The sequence below is a fragment of the Zalophus californianus genome, chromosome 4, assembly GCF_009762305.2.
Source record: "Zalophus californianus isolate mZalCal1 chromosome 4, mZalCal1.pri.v2, whole genome shotgun sequence".
NCBI lineage: Eukaryota > Metazoa > Chordata > Mammalia > Carnivora > Otariidae > Zalophus > Zalophus californianus.
The window spans coordinates 121,350,687-121,374,293 of NC_045598.1; the positions used below are offsets into that span (position 1 = coordinate 121,350,687).

Genomic DNA, 23,607 nt, shown 5'->3' on the forward strand with positions numbered 1-23,607 from the left:
CAGAGCCCACGGAGCAGAGCAAATGTGTGCTGTGCAGACATTATTCATGTACCGGCACTTTTGCTTCTTTATGACGATGGTATCTTCAAATGTTATTTCTTCTATACTGACTCATTCCTTTTGTGAATAATTTTAAATTGTTTATTATGGGTTTTTCATTACATTGAATTTCTTTGATGAAATAACTACTTTTTGGATTATGATAATTTGTATATATATATATATTTTTAAAGCATCTTTAGAAATATATCTCGGAGTAGGGCATTTGCTAGGAATCTGAAATATTGCAAGTTTATAGAATGCTGACCTTTTCCCTAATGTCAGATAATTAGCTACCAATTATGTGATTATGTTTTGCGCTCAAGATTATTATTCTAAGTACATTACAGGAGAGCACCCTTATATTGTAGTTCATGGCATAAAGTAGGTTTCTAGGTTTCTTTACATAAAACTGATAAGTAAACTTGTTTCTCCCTGCTAAGGAGTTAAAAAAAGAAAACTGTTTATAAATTTCATACTAATATTATCCTTTATTTATATTTTAAAAATGAGAGCACTGAGATGCCCTTTCCCACACTGTCACTTGAATGTTAATGAGTCATCTTGTTTTGATGGAAAATCCTGTGTATTGCAAGATTACAGCTACACATTTCAGAAATCTTTTTTCCGCTTCCCCAGGCAAGCCCAGTGAGAGTGCTACTGAGTTAGGCCAACTCTACTGGCCCAACACCTCAACCCTGACTACCCGTCTGCGCCGGCTCATTACTGCCTATCAGCGCAGCTATAAAAGGCAACAAATGAGGCAAGAGGCTCTCATGAAGACTGACCGGCGGAGGCGACGGCCCCGGGAGGAAGTGAGAGCACTAGAAGCAGAAAGGGAAGCTATAATATCCGAGAAACGGCAAAAGTGAGTTTCTTCAGGGTTTTCCTCAGCTCCTGGGATGGGCCTCTCTCCTCTGCCCCTCTCGGCCGGCAAGAGGCTAGGCATCATGTCCCAGACGGTGATCAAAGAAAGCCTCAGGACATCAAAGCCCCCTGTCTCTCGCCCCCAGAATAAGTACCGTGTGTTAAGTTTAGGGAAAGAGAGGAAAAAAATGCCTGTTTACTCAAGTACAGTTCAAGCTAATGTCTTCTTGCTCATAGGTGGACAAGAAGAGAAGAGGCTGATTTTTACCGTGTGGTATCTACTTTTGGAGTTATTTTTGACCCCATGAAACAGCAGTTTGACTGGAACCAGTTTCGAGCCTTTGCCAGACTTGACAAAAAGTCTGATGAGAGTTTGGAGAAATACTTCAGTTGTTTTGTGGCCATGTGTAGGCGAGTGTGTCGAATGCCCGCTAAGCCAGATGATGGTAGGTTCTCTTCATAACAAAAGTTCTATAGTAAAAGGCCCAGTACAGTGAAAAATAGAGCGTGAGCAATTGAGAGCATACTTAGGGTTTTCCCAAGTGAATACAATTGTTTTCATGTTACAGAACCACCTGACCTCTCCTCCATGATCGAGCCAATCACAGAAGAGCGTGCCTCTAGAACTCTCTACCGCATCGAGCTGCTGCGGAAAATACGCGAGCAGGTTCTTCATCACCCTCAGCTGGGAGAGAGGCTGAAGCTCTGCCAGCCGAGTTTGGATCTGCCGGAGTGGTGGGAATGTGGGAGGCATGACCGGGACTTGCTGGTTGGTGCTGCTAAACACGGGGTCAGTCGGACGGATTATCACATCCTCAACGACCCCGAGTTATCTTTCTTGGATGCACACAAAAACTTTGCTCAGAACAGAGGGGCAGGGAACATGCCCTCCCTGACCCCACTGGCCATTGGATTTGGCCAGACTCCTGCCGTCCTCCCGTCTGCTCACGTTCAGGAAGACAAGGCGACAGGACAAAGTGAAGGCAGGGCGGAAGAGTCTGGAAGTGCGGCTGCCCAAGAGAAAGCTGAGGGGAAGGAAGAGGAGGAAGAGACCGATGGCGGGGAGAAGGACAGTAAGCAGGGATGTGAGGCCGAGTCCAGCTCTGTAAAAAGTGAACTGAAAGGGATGGAGGTCAGTGCAGATACAGGGCCCAAGTCTATTTCAGAAAAAGGTTCTGAAGAGGACGAGGAAGAAAAGCTGGAGGATGATGATAAGTCAGAGGAATCTTCCCAGCCTGAAGGTAATGCCGCGCCATCTGGGCCTCTCTCGCCATTCCACCACGGCGGCTGTGACAGGCCATGTTTTCCTGTCACGTGACAGGGGCTTTTTTTTTTTTTTTTTTAAGGGTAATTAGTGTACATTTTCTTCTGCGAATGGGTAATTTCAGGTTATGCTCAGGTGTACGTTTTGCTCCCATGCCCCATGTAAACACGGAATTTTGAACAACTTAAGCTCTCAGAAGAGGGTTATGGGCACGTTAATGATTTCCGGATTAAGAATAGGGGTTACCTTCAGGTACCTGGGTGTCTCCGTGGGTTAAGCGTCTGCCTTCGACTCAGGTCATGATCCCAGGGTCCTGGGGTCGAGCCTTGCATCGGGCTCCCTGCTCAGCGGGGAGCCTGCTTCTCTGCTGCTCCCCCTGCTTGTGCTCCCGCTCTCCCTCTCTCTCTCTCTGACAAATAAAATCTTTAAAAAAGAAAAAAAAAAGAATAGGGTTAACTTTATAGTAGCAGTGTATTAAGAATTCTAAATGATTTTAATTTGGACAATTAAATGTGAAGGAGAAGAGTCATTCACTGAATCAATACTGGTAATTATTTTAAAACAAATGATGCTTAATTTTCGTTTTAAGTCCAAAGTAAAGGTAGAAGCAGAATCTGAAAATAACCAGTTGTCTTTGTATGTCGCAGTTAGGTTGCTGTTCCCGACACAGAGGAAAAATAAAGCCTCCTCTTGTACTGTTCCGCTGGAGCTGGGGCTTGGTACTCCGGCAGGTCGTTAGCCCTCTCTCCTGTGTGGAGGGACATTGTGTGGCGAGGCTCTTGAGTCAGAGACTTGGTTGTCATTCCGCCTCCTCTGAGACGTACGTGCTCAACGTCAGATAGCTAGTGATGTCACCTACCTAAGCCCATCTGCTGCTTCATCCATAAAATGAGAATAACACCATCTGTATGAAGGGGCCATCACCAGCTTTAAACAACAAGATTGTAAGATGCCGAATGCCATACTGGCCATGTAGTAGGTTCTCAGTAAAATGGAGCTGGTTGATATTCAAATTTTTACCATGTCCTCTCTAAACTTCTTTTCCAGTGATACTCTGGTGGTGAGTAATGCACTTTAACTCATTTCTCAGTAGGAACTGTCTCTAGAGGGAAGAATTTTGATGAGGAAAGCAATGCTTCCATGAGCACCGCTAGGGATGAAACCCGAGATGGGTTCTACATGGAGGATGGAGACCCTTCAGTAGCTCAGCTCCTTCATGAAAGAACATTTGCCTTCTCATTTTGGCCTAAGGTTGGTGGGGTTTTTTTGTTGTTTTGTTTTGTGGACCAAAAAAGAGTGGGGTACAGGAAATCATTCTAGTTTGATTTTTTTTCCGGCTAATTTTAAGGTAAACTTTGACAGTGTACGAAGACTAGATTTTTCTCATGTTTTAAAATCTGTGCAGTACTTTCGTAATAGGATAGGAAAGGTAACATGAAGGAAAGATAGGAAGTAGAATGCTTTGTATGGCTCTTTGGCTCCTTGAAGTTTTTTAGGTTGGTAATTAATCACATTGTCCGTTATAGTATATGGAATGTTGTTTCCATAGACTCACCTTTTAGCAGAATGAAATGTGTGGAGCTCTTTCTTTTTCTCTTTTTCTTTCTTTCTTAATTTTTTTCTATTGTAAAAACCACATAACATGAAATTTATGATCTTAACCAATTTTAAGTGTATAGTTCAGTAGTTTTAAATACATTCATATTATTATAAAACAGATCTCCAGGACTTTTTTGTCTAGCATGACTGAAACTTTATACCTATTGAACAACCCCCTCTCCTCTCCCCTCAGCCTCTGACCACCACTACTCTGCTTTCTGTTTCTGTGAATTTGATTACTGTAGATACCTCATCATATACGTGGGATCTTGCAATATTTGCCCCTTTGGGACTCATTTATTTCACTTATTTTCAGCTTATCTTCAAGGTTTTATCCATATGGTAGCATGTGACAGGCTTTCCTTCCTTTTTAAAGCTGAAAGCCTTTTTAAGGCTTTCCTTCCTTTTTAAGGCTGAATAATGTTCCATTGTATATATATATCACATTTGCCTTATCCATTCATCTGTCCTTGGGACATTTGGGTTCCTTCCCTGCGTTGGCTTGTTACAGTGCTACTGCGGACATGAGTCTACTAACATCTCTTTGAGATCCTGCTTTCAATTCTTTTGGTTATATATCACATGGTGATTCTATTTTTAATTTTTTGAGGAGCCTCCATAGTGTTTTCTGTAGCAATTACACCACTTGAGAAAGAGGTGCACAAGAGAAAATGCGTGGACTTTTTTAAATGTGTGTTTTAATTTTTTTTAAATTTAAAACAGAACTTCCAGATTTAAGACATCTTCCCAGGTTCGGAAACCTATCGTCTTCTCAAGTCGGGAGAGGTTGGGCTATGGACCCACCCATTTGTTCCAATACATTATGAAATAATTCTGAATGTAGTTATCTGTACCCAGAAGCCAAATAGAAAGTACTTTTTTGGCTAACTAGTGTAATTTTATAATAAATCCGTGTGTAATTGGGGTCTGTTTTTCAGGGTGGGGACATAATCATCCCATTCACCATAACAGGGCTGTCTGGTTTAAAACAAACGACACAAAAACAAGCTTCAGTTGACTCATCTCCAGGCTGCTCTTCCACAGTATTAGTTGTGTAAGAAACAATGTGAAATTTTTAGCTGCAGAGTGTATTCTTAAAGACCTTTTTTTCTCTTTATACCCTGTTATGCTGATCTCCCTTATTGAGTATAGAAAGGAGTTTCCCAGGTCAGTCAAAAGGTCTATCGTAGCAGACACTTTTAATCTATGGAAACTGGGCCTAAGAGCTGTAATTAGAAATTTTTAATGTACACGCTTCAGTGAAATTTGAAGTGATAATAGGTGGGGAATGCAAATTGACATTCATTAGGTGTTCCTAGGTTAGTGCCCATTTCGTAATGCTGAACTTTATTAATAGTGACGCTAATGATGTCCCACTTCCTGGGACAGACTGTGATCCAGCCAGTGGGTCTGAAGCACCAGAGCGTCCAGAAGCTAAACGCAGGGTTCCATTGTTGTCTGCCGGTGTTCACCGACAGTTCTTTAACTTTTGAAGTATTTCAGAGGTGGCTATGTAATGTTTCCTGGTTTATGTGATCCACTGTTTAAATTGGAAAAAGATTAGGCTTTCTGTGTTGGGGCCACCTTTAGGACCTTCCACCAGAGCAGAGCAGATTTTGTTTATTTACTCGCTTTTTGTTTTGTTTTCTTTTCACTTTTTGCCCACGGATTGACTTTTAAACCTCTTCTGCTCTTTAGCATCTTGATGGAAATATTTATCTGGTAATTTTCACCATGTCTTTATTACAGTTTCGTGTGACTTTTCTTCTCCCTCCAGGACCGAGTAATGATAAACCGATTAGACAACATCTGTGAAGCAGTGCTGAAGGGCAAATGGCCGGTAAACAGGCGCCAGATGTTTGATTTCCAGGGCCTCATCCCTGGTTACACGCCACCCACCATGGATAGCCCCCTGCAGAAGAGGAGCTTTGCCGAGCTCTCCATGGTCGGCCAAGCTAGCATCAGTGGGAGCGAGGACCTCACGACCTCTCCTCAGTTGTCAAAGGTAAGTTCGCTTTGCTGTTTAAAGGCCAGCGCGCTAAATCGTCCCTCAGTCTGGGAGCTCGCGGCTCACTGGTCCTTCTTGGAATTAAGATGGCTGCCGTTTCCTCAGCTCTCTTTCAGCCATTATGAATGTTTAATACCTGAAGCTTCTTGTTCTTTGTGAAATCCAGCCCGTATGGCAGATACAGTTTGGGCTCATTATTTTATTGGGATTTTTCAATAGGAAGACGCCCTCAACCTCTCTGTCCCTCGCCAGCGGAGGAGGAGGAGGAGAAAAATTGAAATCGAGGCCGAAAGAGCTGCCAAGCGGCGGAACCTCATGGAAATGGTTGCCCAGCTGCGGGAGTCTCAGGTGGTCTCAGAAAATGGACAAGAAAAAGTTGTAGACTTATCAAAGGCCTCGAGAGAGGCAGCAAGCTCTACCTCAAATTTTTCATCTCTTACTTCAAAGTTTATCTTGCCTAATGTCTCGACACCGGTGTCCGATGCCTTTAAGACTCAAATGGAGCTGCTCCAGGCAGGCCTGTCACGCACACCCACGAGGCATCTGCTTAATGGCTCCCTGGTGGATGGAGAGCCTCCCATGAAGAGGAGGCGGGGAAGGAGGAAAAACGTGGAGGGTCTCGATCTGCTTTTCATGAGCCACAAACGGACGTCATTGAGTGCAGTAAGTTCAGGAGCTCACTTGCATTGTGTGTGCCCACAGTGGCAGCCAGTGCCCTGCCATTCTGACGACACTGGCCTGTGACCCTCAGTGACAGGGCGTTAAAGCCGGCCTCTTCCACTACAGAGATAGAACCACAATGAACAGTCATGGTTCGGAGCTGAAAAATTGTGTTGAGCACTGATACCGATCACTCGGCCTGAACCAAATGTAGCTTGAGGATTTATTCCTCCCAAGATGCTGATATATTGATTACTCTCGGAAGACTAGCCCAAAACAAAAACATGTTCTTCTGAGCCTGTAATTGTCATCTCTGAGCTCCTGAGGCAGAAAAAGCTTCTGCTCTTAAAAATAATGTTGTTTGGAGCCTGGCATTTATTAGATTAGTATAAATGTTTAGTTTCAGACTTAAGATTTGTGTTCATATACAAAGCTAGTGATTGCTAACTACCTCCGTAACTGTAGCTGTTTTTAAAATCTCGACTGAGTAAAGATCTGGGCTAGTTTAGGTTTGTATGAAATGTATGTGCCAATGGATTTTGACATTTTGTTTTTCAATTCAAAGGACATGAGTGCAGTGTAATCAGAATAACTATCTTCCCTAATCTTCTTCAACCATGCCACCTAAAAATGCACTGCCTACATAATGACGAGGGTTTTACCCCCAAAGAACCTGATCACATGTGGTCCCTTTTTAAGGGACACATGAGTACTGGGTATCTTCAGCCTTATCGATTTGGAACCCAAGTCAGCATAATGGTGCTGGAGCTTGTTTGTGCACGAGCAGCTGGCACTCCGAGAATGATGGGCCCTTTCCCTGCGGATCCACAGTTTGGGAAACGGTGAAATTTGAAACTGAGAGGAGGGAGATGTTTGTTTTGATATTTTTTACTTTTTCCACCCCAGTCTTATTGCTTATTTTCTATTTCTTGAAACCTCCAGAAAGTTTAATAACAAATAAGGGTAGTAAAAGGGGGTGGTTGAGTTAAAGTTTAGAAATGACAAAATGGCATTCACTGGAATTTGCCCTCTGGTGGGATCTGATTGAAGCAGAAGCATCTGGGTGATTAAAAGTTAATTTTCAAAATTCGTTACCATGCACCAAGCATAATAACGGTCATTTTTGTTGAGCATATGATTCCTTTTAGAATCTTATAAAAATATACCTTGTGATGGATCAGCTGTAACTGCTTATTCCGTAAGTTAAAAATGCCATTTCTAGGTGTGTGGTCCCCAATGTTGATTGGGGATTGTGATTAGCCTCCACATTTGAAACCACCAAAACACATCAGACCACTTTGATAGATTTTGTTCCCTGAAATTCCTTCCTCCATAAGCATCAACAAGTTAGTGAGTTTCTGCATCTCATGCCTTTGTTTACTTTTGGCTTTCATATTTGAATCACAGCACATATTTGTCTGTGGTCCTGGCCATCAGGAATTAACAGTGTGAGCCAGGTGCTATTTTCCTATTGTAATTATATATCTTGTATTAAACTTCAGGCTGACTTTATTCGTTTCACACATTTTAAGTCATCCTGAAGAACTTACTAATGTTTCTCTTTTTCTAAAGTCACATAAGCAACCCAGCCCAAAACATCCTAATAGATGTTAGAGGTGTATTTTTAAGTTTTTGTTTGTTTTACTGTCAGATGTTAGAATTTCAGGATTACTCAGTTGGTATTGTGGATGGTTAAGTGCCTATACATACAATACAAGGAAAATGCTGATTAATCTATAGATAAACGAAATAGTGAAGCGGTATAAAGGTCAGCAATGTTACTCGTATGGGACAAGACAAATCCTAAAATCTTGTATTATGTCAGTACTCAGACTGGAGACCGTTTTGTGTTGCCATGAAAAATAAGGACGCAGTCATCACACATTCGGCAACATGGTAGAAGTCGTCCCTTTGTGTGCTGGCCCCCCCCCCCCCCCAAGTACAGGGTTGTGAAGAATAAGGGCCTAACAAGTGCTTGCACTGGAGAACTCAGTGTTGAAGATGAGTGACAGATAAATAGTAATGTATCATAGCCGTGAGGCACGCCTGGAATACTTTGTGTGCCCAAAGGAAGAATGGGAATGGAGGGAAGAAGATACGGGGGGACAAAGATGAGGAAATTTCCTTCGACGTGGCCATACTTCGGTTGTTTTGAAGGTTGTGTAGGAGTTGGTCATTTGAAGAGGTTGCAGGGAGAACGTGCAAAGGGACTGAGGCCAGAGAGAGCCTTCCATGTCTGATGAACTGAAGGTCATTGGCATGGCAGCAGGGGAATCTGATGAGGAGGTGAGGTTCAGCAGAAGTGGGCTCGGATACAAGGTAGGATATAAATCGGGGAGGGCCTCGATTGCCATCTTAAAGAACTTGGATTTTATCCCGAAGGTGAGGGGGATTCAGTTATCCAAACAGTTTATTTTGTTTTGACCTAGGAAAAATGCATTTTTAGAAACCTGACTCTGACATAGCAGTGGGGAAGTCAGAGTCAAGAAGGGTGGAACTAGAATCAGGGAGACCATTTAGAACACCACAGGGATGTGGGGTGGGGGCGGTGATAAAGGCCTGAACCAAAGTTGGAGCCATAGGAATGGACAGATGGGCTGCCATAAAAGATGTCTGGAGGTTGGAGTAACAATGTGAGGGCTACCAGCTGGACCATGGTAGAGGCTGGACTTCAGACAGACGTGGTATTTTCAGGGTTGCCACACGGACCTGCCGCAAAATGTTGTACTCCCGATAAAATTGTATGGTTCAGAGAGTGCTGTGTACAAGTTGGCTGTGGGAACATTCCTTTAATTATAATTTCTTTAATGATATTTTCCCAAGAGCCCCAAGAGAGATTGAGAGGCTACCTTTCATGCATGCGAAGCTCAGACTGCACTGCCCATGCCCTAGTGACTGGCTTAAGATCTCAAACATGGAGCGTTGATGGACTGTGAATTTCCTACCTAATTACTAATTCTACAGTGTGGAGAAGGATATTAAAGTTTCATCTTCTAATTTAATAGCTGTTCCAAAACTGACATTGTTTCAAGTAACTTTTTCCCTTTTTGGTCAAAGATCTGTTATGCTGGGATAGGGTTTTCTTGAGATAAGACATTTTTGGAATCTCTCTTCATAAGAGAAGAATTGAGACCCCTGTCAACTTTCTGCAGGAGGATGCTGAGGTGACCAAAGCTTTTGAAGAAGATATAGAGACCCCACCCACAAGAAACATTCCTTCTCCTGGACAGCTGGACCCAGACACGCGGATCCCTGTGATAAATCTTGAAGACGGGACTAGGCTGGTGGGGGAGGACGCTCCTAAAAATAAGGATTTAGTTGAATGGCTGAAGCTGCATCCTACTTACACTGTTGATATGCCAAGTTATGTACCAGTAAGTACTACAGAGTTCAGTCGGGACGAGTCCTGCGAGGACAGCCCTCGCAATTCTCCTGTACAACATAGAAATCCCTGGTCCCTCCGCGTTTGCTTGAATGTCTCCTCATCACGAACGTTTTCCAGTTTCTGTCGCTGTATATTTTACGTTAGAGAAACCAGCTTCAGGGCTGACGGGCAACCTCGTAGTTATTTGAAGACTCCTGTTATGCACTTTCTTACTTTCTCCTTCCACCACATAGATACGATTTCTTCAGTTATTCTTTACATGGCCTGGTTTCAGGTGGTCTCATTATGGGGATGACACTCATGAATGCACTTTAATTGGCCTCCAGACCAGGTCTGACCAGCACAGAATACTATGAAGCTGTTACTTGCAGAAATTTGACTAGCTAATACAGCCCAGGACTTCATTAGCCTCTTTTTTTTTTTTTTAAACAACTAATACTTATGCCTTACATTAAATGGTATCTCCAGATGATTTGTCACATAAACTGCTTGCTAGCTGGCCATGCAGATCTTTTATTCCCTATATGCTTAGTGACTGGTTTTTTTTTTTAAAAACTTTAGGGGGCACCTGGGTGGCTCAGTAGGTGATGCGTCTGCCTTCGGCTCAGGTCGTGATCCCAGGGTCCTGGGGTCAAGTCCCGAGTAGGGCTCCCTGCTCAATGGAGAGTCTGCATCTCCCTCCCTCCCTCTCTCTCCCTCTCCCCCTGCTTGCGTGCGTGCTCTCTCTCTCTCTCTCTCTCTTTCTGTCAAATAAATAAATAAATAAATATCTTAAAAAAAAAACAAAACAAAAAACCTTAGGTGTAGGATTTCACATTTTATTTTGTTGAGTTCAGCTTGAGTTGAGTCCTTGCCGCTCAGAACGCCCCCTCCTGCACAGGTCTTTTTACCCCTTGGGTTGCCTCTCAGGTACAGTCTGTCATAGACGTGACGTCATCTCTGTATTTGTCCAAGTCACTGAGTAGAAATTAGCAAAGGTCCTTGAGAAAGTTTCCTTTAAAAATACCATGACTTGGTTAAAAAAGATAAAAAAATAAAAATACCATGACTTTGTTAAACATTGGAATAAAAGACTTTAAGTGGGGTTATTGGTAGACAAAAGGAAAAGCGAATTCTCAGCTTACGTGATCATTTAGTTCCTTAATGTACAAAGAGAAAAACAGCTTTTCCTTTTAAAGAAAAGTATGGTTTCTAATAACTGAAATGATTGCTGAAACTTCTATAGTAGTTAAAAATGGCTTGACTGAGGGTGCCTGGCTGGCTCAGTCAGTGGAGTGTGTGACTCTGGATCTCTGGGTCGTGAGTTCGAGCCCCACGTTGGGTGTAGAGATTACTTGGAGGGTGGGGAACGACTATGTTTTCTTTGTCAATTATGCAGGGAAGAATAATTACTAAATACCATTTTACTAAATATGTATCTTGGGTTTTTTTGCAGAAGAATGCGGATGTGCTGTTTTCCTCATTTCAGAAACCGAAACAGAAACGACATAGATGTCGAAACCCTAACAAATTGGATATAAACACTTTGACGGGAGAAGAAAGGGTGCCTGTTGTCAATAAACGAAATGGAAAGAAGGTGAACGTTTGGGAAAGGGAATTGATCTCCATGTGATTTCTTACCCCAGAAAGAAGCGTTTTATCCTGTCATCTTTTTAAGGAAAAACAATCATGTTTTTCCAGGATATCTGTATATGATACGTGTGTGTATGTATAGGTGGGGCGGGGGGCAGGGGGGAATGTATGTGCTTTTAGATCATTTTCTAAATGCCTCTCCCCAGATGGGTGGAGCTATGGCGCCTCCAATGAAGGACCTGCCCAGGTGGCTGGAAGAGAACCCTGAATTTGCAGTTGCTCCGGACTGGACTGAGATAGTGAAGCAGTCTGTAAGTACATGCTGCACTTCTGTCAGGACAGGTGTTTATACAAAACCGTTGTCCTGAGCCTGCCTTTCTTTTCTGTTGACCATGGATTATTCAATTATAACTTATCTTTAGCTTAAAAGAATTGATGTAATACATCCTCATTTCTTATATCAGTACATCATTAATCCAAAGTGGATTCATTGGACGGCTCTGATTTTAAAGGATTGTATAGACATATACGTTCATAGTCTTGTTAAGAGCCCACCTGTGGGATGGAATTCATGGCGGCTGAGATCTTAAGATTAAGATTATTTTTTTTTTAATAAAGCATACAGCAGTTTTGCCTGAAATGTTTTTCCGCTTTAACGTCTTTTTAAGATTAATTTGTCAGTGTCTTGATTTCTTCTTGTTTATTTTTTTTAAAGTATACAGTAAGATTTCTTATTTTTCTCTTGTGTACAGTTCTGTCAGTCCTAACGTGTAATTTCTTGAACCACCACCACAACCAAAATACAGACTGGTCCATCACCTTCCCCCACTCCGAGTTCCCTTGTATTACTCTCCCCCACCACCACCCCCACCCCTAGTCCCTGGCAGCTGCTGACCTGGTCTCCATCCCAAGTTTTGTCTTTTTGAGGATGTCCTATAAGCAGAAGCATAAATTCTATAACCTTTTTAAGATGACTTCATATTGAGATTTATCTAAGTGGGTTGCACGTGTCAGCAGTTTGTTCCTTCTTACTGCTGAGCGTCCCTCCAGTGCGTGTGCGTGCCCCTGTGTGTGGTTATCCATCACCTAGAGAAGGACAGCTGGGTGGTGTCCAGACTTGGGCAAATAGGAGTACAGCTGCTAAAAACATTTGTTTTGGGGTGATCATAGTTTTTATCTCTCCAGGGTAGATATTAAGATGTAATTTTAGTTAATGTTCCACATACTTTTCAACTTGCTCGTGATGTATTATTTCTCGAGTTAGTTACGGATGCTGGTAACTTGACATTTCTTCCTCACCGGTAGAGTAGCCTTTAACAATTTTTCTGCAATTCTGCATAATACAGTGAATTCACGTGGTGCTAAAAGATAGAAGTTTTGCTTTCCTAAGTCTGGCCAGCACGCTTAATTTAGAAGGGAAAAAGTTGCTGATGTACTTGCGTCCAGAATGTCTGTTTTCCATGCGTCAGGAGGGCCCGCCTGGAAATTAAGTTTTGGCCAGCCGCGTTTATAGCCACTGTTTGCCTGTCCGTTTGCTGCAGGGTTTTGTTCCTGAGTCCATGTTTGACCGCCTTCTCACCGGCCCTGTGGTGCGGGGAGAAGGAGCGAGCAGGCGAGGACGAAGGCCCAAGAGTGAGATCGCCCGGGCAGCGGCGGCGGCGGCCGCGGCGGCGGCCTCCACGTCAGGCATCAACCCTCTGTTGGTGAACAGCCTGTTTGCTGGAATGGACCTCACGAGCCTTCAGAACCTCCAGAACCTGCAGTCTCTGCAGCTGGCGGGGCTCATGGGCTTCCCTCCGGGACTGGCCACGGCGGCCGCCGCCGGAAGCGACGCTAAGAACCCCGCGGCCGTGCTGCCGCTGATGCTGCCGGGCATGGCGGGCCTGCCCAACGTGTTCGGCCTGGGCGGGCTGCTCAACAGCCCCCTCTCGGCCGCCGCTGCTGGCAACGCCTCGACGGCTTCGGGCCCAGGAGAGCCGGAAGACGGCGCTTCCAAAGCCGAGGACAAAGGCAACGAGAACGAGGACGAGAACAAAGACTCTGAGAAAAGCACAGATGCTGTTTCGGCTGCTGACTCTGCGAATGGATCTGTTGGTGCTGCTACTGCCCCGGCCGGATTGCCCTCCAACCCGCTCGCCTTCAACCCCTTCCTCCTGTCCACCATGGCGCCAGGCCTCTTCTACCCATCCATGTTTCTACCTCCGGGACTGGGGGGATTGACACTGCCTGGGTTCCCCGCGTTAGCAGGACTCCAGAACGCCGTGGGCGCCGGCGAAGAAAAGGCCCCCGACAAGGCCGAGGGGGCCGCCTTCCAGGAAGAGGAGCACCTGGAAGGCAGTGACGCCGAGGAGAACCTGGACAAGACTGCGGAGTCCTCCATCTTCGAAGACGAAATAGCACAGGGTGAAGAGCTGGACTCACTTGACGGGGGGGACGAACTAGAAAACAATGAAAATGATGAATAACCAGTACCAGTTCCAGTTCAAGTGTTTAAAACTTTTGACAAGTGGTAGTCCTACTGTTTACACTCACAGTTAATGTTCATACCTAGTTTTATAAGCTGTTCTGTAACATAGTGTAGCAAAAAAAGAAAAAAAAAGTCCAAGTCATGTTATACAGGTGTGTCAAAAGGTATCTTGGTCATTAAGTATTGTGCAGTGCATTATTTATTATCCCTAGGAGAGATGAAATTTGAGAGGTGATCATGTCTTTTTAAGGAAACTTACATAATGCTCTGCTTTTTTTTTTTTTCCTTTTGGTACCATTGGTATTATAATAAAGAGCAATTTGTAACTGAGTGGCACTAATGGAAGGAAGTGCTGCTCAAAGGAAGTATGAAGTTATATATTTAATTTTTTAATTTTAATTTTTTTGCTGTGAAGGTCAAGATGAAATTTACCGTACATATCATACTTGCTCATTGGTTTCCCTTTTGACCGTATGGGGGTTCCCACACTTGCGCATCCACACACATCCATACACTCTGACAATCTCCACGTTAGTGTGAACGTCTCTGTCCCGAGGCGCAGCAATAATAAGGCAGCTGTTGAATGTGAAGGGTCCCTTTGGAAATTAACCTACTGGGAGGGTTCTTGCCAGACAGAACTACAGTTCCATTGTCTCGTGGTCTTGTAATGCACTGGTATAAACAAAATAAATAGGTGAATAAATAGTGAGAGAAGAGAGAATCAGGTACCTTTTTTAAATTAAAGGACTTTGTTACTTTAGCCACAAAGCTAAAACAGCATTACCTCAGCTCTAAACTAGCCTTGAAGTTTACAGACATGACTTTGTAAATGTATTGTTTTTCTTTGTTGTGATGTCCTTTTATTTTTTTCTTTGAAAACTGCTATCATGTAAGATAAAATGTAAATTGCTGCCAACTGTAGTAATGATGCTTTTAATAAAAGTGACCCATGATATGCAGAGATGTAATTATAGAATGTAGTATGTAGGGAACTGGTGTTCACTCTATTTTTTGTATTCGCAATAGATGCAAATACAGCATTCTGGCCTTTGTACAGTTTCTTGATATATCCTCTTATGCTAGATTAGCTGTTAGTAATACGCTAAACTGATTGTCTTCAGACTGGACAGGAAGAAAAACCTTAAATTACCTTCACATAATTCCACTCCAGATATCTCCACAGAACCACACACAAAAACCTCCTATTACTCCCTCAAAAGGGCATCTGAGACTGAGAATACTTTAAAATGTGTGCAGCGTCTGATAATGTGGTACACTAAAGAACAAAAGGGCAAAAGAAAAATGAGGCTTTAATAGGCAGAATATCTAGGTCATTTATCCTTGGTTAATGGGTAGAAAAACACAATGCCGGAGTGTCAGCAAGGGACACAAAGGCGCTCCGGTGTCCCGCGGACCGGTGCTTGATGCCAGAAACGGTGTGGAAAACCCATGTGGAATTAAAAGGGGCCCACTTAAGCCGCCGCATGCGCACGCGCGCAGGCTGGGGAGCTGCTGATGTGAGCACCCCTTCGTGACCTCTGATATTTGAGGTTAAATATAATTTGAGAGCTACTGTTTTCCCCTTTTATGTCACCTGACCGAACACAAAGCCGTATTTCCGTGCAGCTGGAAAGGGAGAGGAAGGGATGTGGATGGAGTTGTTCTGTGTGTGTTGTCTCCGTCCACGCCCTACACACACACACACACACACACACACACACGTAGCCCATCCCCCATTAGATGTGTTACAAGACAGACTGTCTGAATTCCTTGTAGACGCAAAGATTCAGTTAATTTTTACCCCAAGATGGAAAATCTACCCATCTGATTCTGGAAAAGGAACGACTCGAAGCCTCCATGTTACCCTATGGTTGCTTTTATCCACCATCGTTACTGTTCTCCCTTGAAAGTTAACCAATGGGTAGTGTACACCGGAGGGAAAAGTGCCTTTAAGAGAATATTCTTCTGAAATGGAACTCTTTGAACATGGGGTGGGGGAGGGGGAAAGACTAGATCCGCACAAAGTATAGGGAGTTTAAAACAAAGATTTTTTTTAGGCCTTAAAATAAGACGTTAGGTAGGGAGAATATGTTTAATAAAATTAGTCCGAGAAGGGCCTTTTTCTAAAATACTTTATAGCACTGAAGTTTTCCTATGACCTTGTGTAAATAGAACACGCGATGAGACTGTCTGTTCCAGAAGAAAATGCCAAGAGCAAAGGCATCGGTTGCTTGTGGCCAGAAGGAACCCTGAGTTGAGAGATGGGTCACCAGCTGGCTCTGCGTTATCTGGGATTTATTTGTTAACACGGCTTTAAAGTCATTCAGATTTCCATGTTGGAAAATGCATTTTTTTTCCTTCTAATGGTATCAATTCTTAATGTTAGATCTTGAATTTACCTAAGAAATATTTTAAATTCAGTCTGACCCTTAATAACTAGTGTTCGTTGTGTGCTGAGTGTCAGTAAAGTACTGAGGTGTGCTACGTGCTTTGCATGGCATCGCTGCCCCATCTCCCTTCTCTGAGAGGGAAGTGCTTTTTCTTCCAGGGGGAAACTGAGCCTTACAGAGGTTTGGGAGTTGGCCAAGCAGTAAAGATAGGAGCTGGGTAAGAACTCAGGCAGGTTGACACCAGAATCTACTACTTAACGGTCTCCAAAAAATAACAGCTCTCGGGTCTCTGAAAGACAATTATTACAAAATGATGTGAAGTGTTTGGGGCTTCTCTATTTTTGCAAACCGCCCCCCCTGCCCCCAATCCATAAGGGATCTTAAGTTTCAGACTGGGAATTAAGAGAAAGCCTATGTCAAGTAGAACAGTGTGAGCTCTGGCTATGGAAACTTGAGTCCCAGTTACCTCATTTAAATTTGGGTTTATCTGGCGCCATGAATATTTCCATTTTATAAAGAAATCAAGTCTTTGGAAAAGATAAGCTTACTCAGGCTTCCGAGTTAGTAAATTGCTGGTATTTGAACCCAGATTGATCCAACTCCAAAGCCCAGGCACTTAACTGCCAAGCTAGTGTAATTTTCATTAAACATTTGGGGGGTGCTATGTGCTAGATGCGGTTTTAGTGGCAAGAATATCGCAACGAAAACAAAAACAGACTAGTCCCCTACTGTCATGGAGCTTACACTCGAGTAGAAAGAGACAGGTGATAAGCAGATTACACATAAAACTTTCATAGATCAGGGAAGACTATTAAATAACACAATGGGGTGGTCAGGGAGCCACGCAGTGGAGGGGGCAGCTCCGCTTACTGCCTGAGTGATGAGAAGCGGGAGCCAGATGAAGATCTGGCTGGAGGATGTTCCGGGCAAAGGCAAGAGACCAGTGCAAAGACCCTGAGTTAGAGAGTGTGCTTGGAAGAAGGGGCTTCTCGGGCAGCATCTCTACCTAGAAGAAGAGGGAGGCAGGGACCAGGAGGGCCCTGTTGGAGAGCTTGGATTTCCTTTTAGGTGCTGTAGAAAGTGCTTGGGAGGCTTTGTGCAGGAAAGCGGTGTGATCAAATTCATCTTTTTAAAATAAATAATCACAGTGGCTGCAACGTGGGAAAAAAAAAAAGGCTTGTAATGAGGAGCCGGAATTCTAGTCAGGAAGCTGCTGTAGCAGCCTTGGATCAAGGAAGTGGTACAAATAGAGGCGGAAAGCCGTGGGTGGATTTGGGGTATATTTCAGAGAGCTAGAGCCTCCAGTTTAAATTATGTGAATAATTTGAATTAACTTTAGGATTACTCCTTCTGAAATATATCCAAAGGTGAAACCAATGTTGGCTATGCTTTTTTTTTTTTTTTTTTAAGGAATTGGACAATAAGTGTTACAAGAAAAGATACTGGGAACAGAAAATTTTCCTCCCATGTTCTGTTACGAAATTCTCTCTTGAGTGAAAATTGTTAATTATCTTTGGGAAGAGTTCTTAGACATTATTTCCAACAGGTAGATAGGGGCGGTAAGAGCGTATGCGCATTGTTGAAGTGATGTGTGCGTGCGGTGAACATCACTGTGCAACTATAGCCATCAATAAATTTAAATTAGGAAGCAAAACAATGTAAATGACTTCTAACAAGCGCTTAAAAGTTACAATGTCTTATTCATTCAACTGGGCTCCCTAATGAGCAATTTTATGTATTTTCTTAGCACAGATAAGATTTACCACAGTTTTATAGACGTTTTATAGGAAAGTAAACTACATTTGGCAAAATAGAAGAATAAATTACCCTCTGGAATATTTAATGTAAGGCTCCTTCAGTGAAAAGCATTTCATCATTGAATTTTTTGTTGGGAGAGTCACCCAATTTGGAGATTTTTCTGGCGGGTGTTAGGTTGATGATTTACAAAGTAGTTTGGACTATTTAAGTCATTTGTATGTTTTAAGGTTTCTCCTTAACTTTCCTCTTGCTCCCATTCTTATTCTTGAGTCTCTAAACCAAAATTAAAACAACTCCTTGTGTATGTGTGTTGGCAATGTAGCACTAATCTTCCAATGGGTCTGTTGATCTGCAGATCTTCCTTTGGATCTACCAATGTAGAGTTGAATTTTAGTTTCTATCTCCTTAATGAATGAGTGTTTACCATGTAATTTAAATGAAGTCGGAGACTAGGGTAATGACAATTAAAACTTCAAATACAGTCTTCTTTCATCGGACATCTTTATCTTCAGAAGCATTGACTCATATAATTTGTTTAGCTCCTAAGCTGGTTGAAATTTTCATCAACTGAACAAACGTGGCAGAACCCACCTCCAAATGCTTACAGATAGTTATTTAAGTGTTTTGGTGTCTCCCCACCAGATTCCTTCCCCTGAACCTTTCTTATTCACGAGGTCTTTCCAGGCTCCGGGTTAAACATCATGGGGAGTTTTGAGTTAGAACTAAACGACAACATAATAGGTTCCTAATGTATAATAAAGACAAACCCAAAGTCAAGATACTGTTTAGGAACCACTTCATGCTCTGCTTTAGGTGGCTCCCTCCGTTGTCCGTTGCCCATGCCTGCATCTCGATCTGAAAGCTTGATTTCAAAATTACAAATGAGAGAAACCTGATTCTCTTGTGACAAGATCCAGGTCCTGCGGTTGCTTCACACCCTTTGCAGCCCCAAATCACCTCGTCATTGTCAGCTGCAGCTCAGGAGACTTCACCTTGGACATTGGCTGGATGACCGAAAGCTTTGGCAGGCTGTAAATGTCATAGTTGGGAGAGTACGTGTCCTGTTTTAAAGCAAAAAATTCAGCCTGTCTGACGTGTTCCTCCATGTTTCCTTAGGAATCAGGAAGCTCGGGCGCCTGGGTGGCTCAGTTGGTTGGGCGACTGCCTTCGGCTCGGGTCATGATCCTGGAGTCCCAGGATCAAGTCCCGCATCAGGCTCCCTGCTTCTCCCTCTGACCCTCCCCCATCTCATGTGCTCGCTCGCTCTCTCATTCTCTCTCTCAAATAAATAAATAAAATCTTAAAAAAAAAAAGGGAGTCAGGAAGCTCTTCGAATTTTAGAATTCAGCGTTTTCATTTGCTAAAGGGCACCTCTGAGCTAATCGACACCACACCCCAGTGAGGTAGGTCCATGTTCTTGCCACCTCCCCTATTTAGCTGGTGGGGGGGGGGTGGTCACTGCCCAGGGCCATGTGGACAGACAAGTGTGGTGGAGGGAACTAGAATTGAGGCTTCTTCAGTGTAAGCTGTGTGTAGTGGCGGACAGTCTTAAGTAAGCACCTGCCGTTCATGTAAGCTTAGGTCTACAAAAAAAGCCCCAAACCTGAAATAAAGTAAGCTACAAACTCTCTTAAGAACAACTGATGTTATGATCTGAAGAACAAACCAGAAGGTTCCGGAATCTCATGCTGCAAGACAAAAGGGCTAGTAAAGGATGACTGAAAGATGTTTAAAAAAAGAAAAATGTTTAAGTAATCATGAGCAGGCTTCACATCCATGTTGATTTTAGGATATAACCTATGCAACTGATTGACAGTCGACATATATTTGCACCATTATTGAGGCTTAGTCTCTAGGCTCTTTGGATAGCGGACCTTGTATCTGGCCCTAAACGGCAGGCCCCGCGGAGCCTGGAACGTCAAGTCCCTGCAAGGATGGGAAATGGCCCTCGGCAGAACGGGAGGGCTTCCTCAGCCTCCCCAGCCCCCCCCAGCCCCCACCCCCAGGCTTCCCTGGGCTGTCGGAGCCCTCAAAGCAGATTTGCATATCTGTAGCTGCCCAGCTAATGTGCTCTCCCTAGCTGGGGGCCCTGCGAGGCGACTCCAGGATCCTTTCCATCTTATTGTAAGAGTTCCTGGAAAATGAGAGGCAGCCATTGTGTCTGACTGCCGAGGCATTGTTCCTCCCCAGACGAAGCTGGCCTGTCTCTCAGCTCCTCGCTTTCCGCTCCTTCAGCCATGGCTAGCTGCAAGCGGCAGCTGGACCGCCTCGGAATAGCCTGAAGGGTTATGTAAGAGCCATCTGAAAGTCTCCCTTTCTCCTTTCCTCTGCAAAATGTAAAGTTGCAAACAAACCCCCGGCCCCCGCTTCCGTGAGTCCCACTCCGAACGGCGCCTGCGTGCTCTGAGAGAACCCAGCAATGGCGGCTCGATGACAACGTGCTTGGCGGAGGCTCCCTCTCACTCGCTCTCTCCCTCAGCCCCCGGCCCGTTCTTCTTCTTCTTCTACTTCTTTTTTTTTTTTTTTTTAGAGATGGGTAATTTTTTTTTTTTTAAAGATTTGAGAGCACGTGTGTGGGGCGGGGGAGGGCGGCAGAGGGGGAGGGAGAGAGAAACTCAAGCGGACTCTGCCTTGAGCGCAGAGCCCCACGGGACCCAAGAGCGGGACGCTTAACCTTAGCCGCCTGCGCCACTAGGCGCCCAACCCCCAGCCCCCTCGGGAGAAAAGAACTGCATTGGCCATCAGGTCCCATGGCCCTGGGAGGGAGACCACGGTTAAAGCCGCAAACGCCCCTTTACGTTCCAACCGGAAAGCTGTGTATTGACCCGGGAGGTACGAGTATCAGCTGTGGATCACCACGCACCCCCGCGTGTTGGGGACAGTTCCGCGGTACACCCGAATACCGTTTATGATGTCAGGCAAACAAAAGGCTTCGTATTTCTGTGAGTTTTTCATGTGGTTTGGGAGCAGGCCAAATGAAGGAAACAACGCTGACCCCGCGAGGGGTGGGAAGGAAGGAGGACACCGAGGTGTACAATGCACGCACGTAGAAAAGCCACTCTGCCGGTCCTGGCTTGTTTCTCTGCGATGTGGAGCTCAGATGACCAAATGGCTGAAATCTCCTCTCCAGCAGAGTTTCAAACACTTCGTCTTTCAAACGGCCCTATACTCAGAAAGCTTCGTGTGAGTAGCTGCCCATGCGATTTTGTGCGCGAAGGCGTGGACGAGCAGGGGACACGGAGGAGAGGAGGGACCGCCCGGCCACGCTTTGGGACACGTGCCCGGAGATGCCACGCGCGGGGGGGGAGGGCGGTGGCGCAGTTCCCATGGCGGGTACGGAGCGTGGGGCCTCTCCCAGCCCTCGAAGGGACCCTGAGACGGCCCCCAGAACTTGAGGGGTTAGGCCGACTCAAGTTTGAGTAGCCGTTAGAGCTGCAGATGATCCTAGCTGGTTGATTGTCAGTTGTTGGCTAAATGGATTGAATAATCACGAAGATCCCGAGCCCATACATCCTGGGAGAGGGCAGGTGACATGACTGGTTGTCGTCAGCTCCAGGTAATTTTAGCTCCCTGCACCTGACAACCTCACCCAGAGCACGAACAGCTTAAACTAATCTTATTTTACTTGAAGGCGAGCCATGGAGGCTTCTGAATTATTGCGGAGGGGGGGGGGGGGGGGGGAGGGACAACAACACGCAATTTAGAAACTTAGGTTAAACGACTTGCGCATCAGCCTCCCCTGCATGAACACGGTCCTGACGCCCACCACCTCTCTAGAAAGTGCCACCACCAGCAATCTAAAAATGGCTCCAGCAGGGGTCGAGAATAGCATCCTTGCTGCCAGTGTCCACAAGCTGATTTCCTTCGAGGCTTGGATACTCTTGCCTGATGGATTCAAGGCAGCCATTTTGTGCTTCCTACATGAAGCCTCCTCTCTCTCAAGAACAAATGTCAGGGAGTCTTTTTGTGTATTAAGGACACTTTTTTTAAAGCTTGCTGGAGAAAGGGAATAATAGGCATCATTCTTGTCCTTAAGCAGCAATCAATTGGCAAATATTTAATGTGCAGCTGGAGGGTGTGTCGGGGGGATGGGGTGAGGGACAAAGAATGTAGTCAGGGTCCTTGCTCTCAAGGGCCTTCGCATCTCGCTGCCTGACGTAGTTTATATAAATAACACATAGCTGGCTGCAATTTACAGATTTCAAAGCATGCATACATTATCTCCACTGATACAACTTTGAAATCGCAAGTTTGTTGTGACTTCAGGGATGAAAGATACTAGGTCTTGGCAATCTGAGGTTAGCTTGCAAGAGGCTTAGTTGGGTCTTACAGGCAGGTCTTTGGACTCTAAACTCAGAGGTCTTTCTACCACACTGTGACACCAAACGGGCCACCCGCCCTAGGCAGCCTGGCAGTCCTGCACAGCGAGAGCCAGAACGCCTCTCTGAGCCTCACCTTCATTTGTAAATCTGGAATAACAATACTAACACCAGTCATGATCATGCCTTCCTTGTATGTTGTGTAAGGATTACAAAGAGTGAATATGCAAAGTCCTTAGGGTCTGGGGCTGAATTGACACTTGATGAATGTCGACCTTACGACCTTACACCCGTCATCATCTAATGAGTTCCAAAAGAAAGCGGCTTCAGAGAGTGCAGTCTAAAAGCACTGACGAGGGGCGCCTGGGTGGCTCAGTCGGTTAAGCGTCTGCTTTCGGCTCAGGTGGTGATCCCAGGGTCCTGGGATCAAGTCCCACATGGGGCTCCCTGCTCAGCGGGGAGCCTGCTTCTCCCTCTCCCTCTGTCTGCCACTCCCCCTGCTTGTGCTCTGTGTCAAATAAATTAAAATCTTAAATAAATAAATAAATAAATAAAAGCACTGAAAAAATGGCTGGGGTGATCTGGTCTGTGGAGAACATCTGCAGAAGTGAGTCTGATGGCGGCCGGCTGAGAGCCGTGCAGAGCCTGGAGGAGGGACTCGGGCTGGGTATGACTCGCGCAGGACTCTGGCTCTCAAGACTCTGAAGACAAGTACAGGTAGCCCTGGGACCTTGCGCATATTCACATTTGATTACGAATTTTTTTCCCCAAACTTCACAAAATACGGCATAGTCTTATTCCCTCTCATATACTCGAATCATTTCTGTTGTGTTTTATTTCAGTAAAAAATAAATGGTCATGCCTGTCTAAATGGATTATATGATTCAGTAAGAGGTGAGGACCTGCTCCTTGAAAAATCGTGCTTTAAACAAGAATTCTTTTTTTTTTTTTTTTTTTTTTAGATTTTACTTATCTATTTGACAGAGAGAGACAAAGCGAGAGAGGGAACACAAGTAGGAGGGGGAGTGGGAGAGGGAGAAGCAGGCTTCCCCGCGGAGCAGGGAGCCCGATGCGGGGCTCGACCCCAGGACCCCGGGATCACGACCTGAGCCGAAGGCAGACGCTTACTGACTGAGCCACCCAGGTGCCCCTAAACAAGAATTCTTAACCTGAGGGCGCCTGGGTGGCTCAGTCGTTAAGCGTCTGCCTTCGGCTTGGGTCATGATCCCAGGATCCTGGGATTGAGCCCTCCATCGGGCTCCCTGCTCTGCGGGGAAGC

General features: G+C 44.7%; 1 protein-coding gene across 7 annotated transcripts in view; it reads left to right on the forward strand.

The window, feature by feature from the left end:
- Nucleotides 1-14,903, forward strand: part of CHD7 (chromodomain helicase DNA binding protein 7) — a 184,845-nt gene extending 169,942 nt beyond the window's left edge. For 3 of the 7 annotated variants that reach the window (XM_027597274.2, XM_027597272.2, XM_027597275.2), the window contains 10 exons: nt 679-907; nt 1,144-1,352; nt 1,476-2,147; nt 3,261-3,421; nt 5,547-5,774; nt 5,997-6,440; nt 9,590-9,811; nt 11,258-11,398; nt 11,601-11,705; nt 12,936-14,903. In XM_027597274.2, coding sequence (XP_027453075.1) covers nt 679-907; nt 1,144-1,352; nt 1,476-2,147; nt 3,261-3,421; nt 5,547-5,774; nt 5,997-6,440; nt 9,590-9,811; nt 11,258-11,398; nt 11,601-11,705; nt 12,936-13,859 — 3,335 coding nt within the window. In that variant the 3' untranslated portion in view covers nt 13,860-14,903. The remainder of the gene's footprint in view (nt 1-678; nt 908-1,143; nt 1,353-1,475; nt 2,148-3,260; nt 3,422-5,546; nt 5,775-5,996; nt 6,441-9,589; nt 9,812-11,257; nt 11,399-11,600; nt 11,706-12,935) is intronic. The other 4 variants (XM_027597269.2, XM_027597271.2, XM_027597270.2 and 1 more) reach the window with 2 other exon arrangements.
- The last annotated feature ends 8,704 nt before the right edge of the window (nt 14,904-23,607 follow it).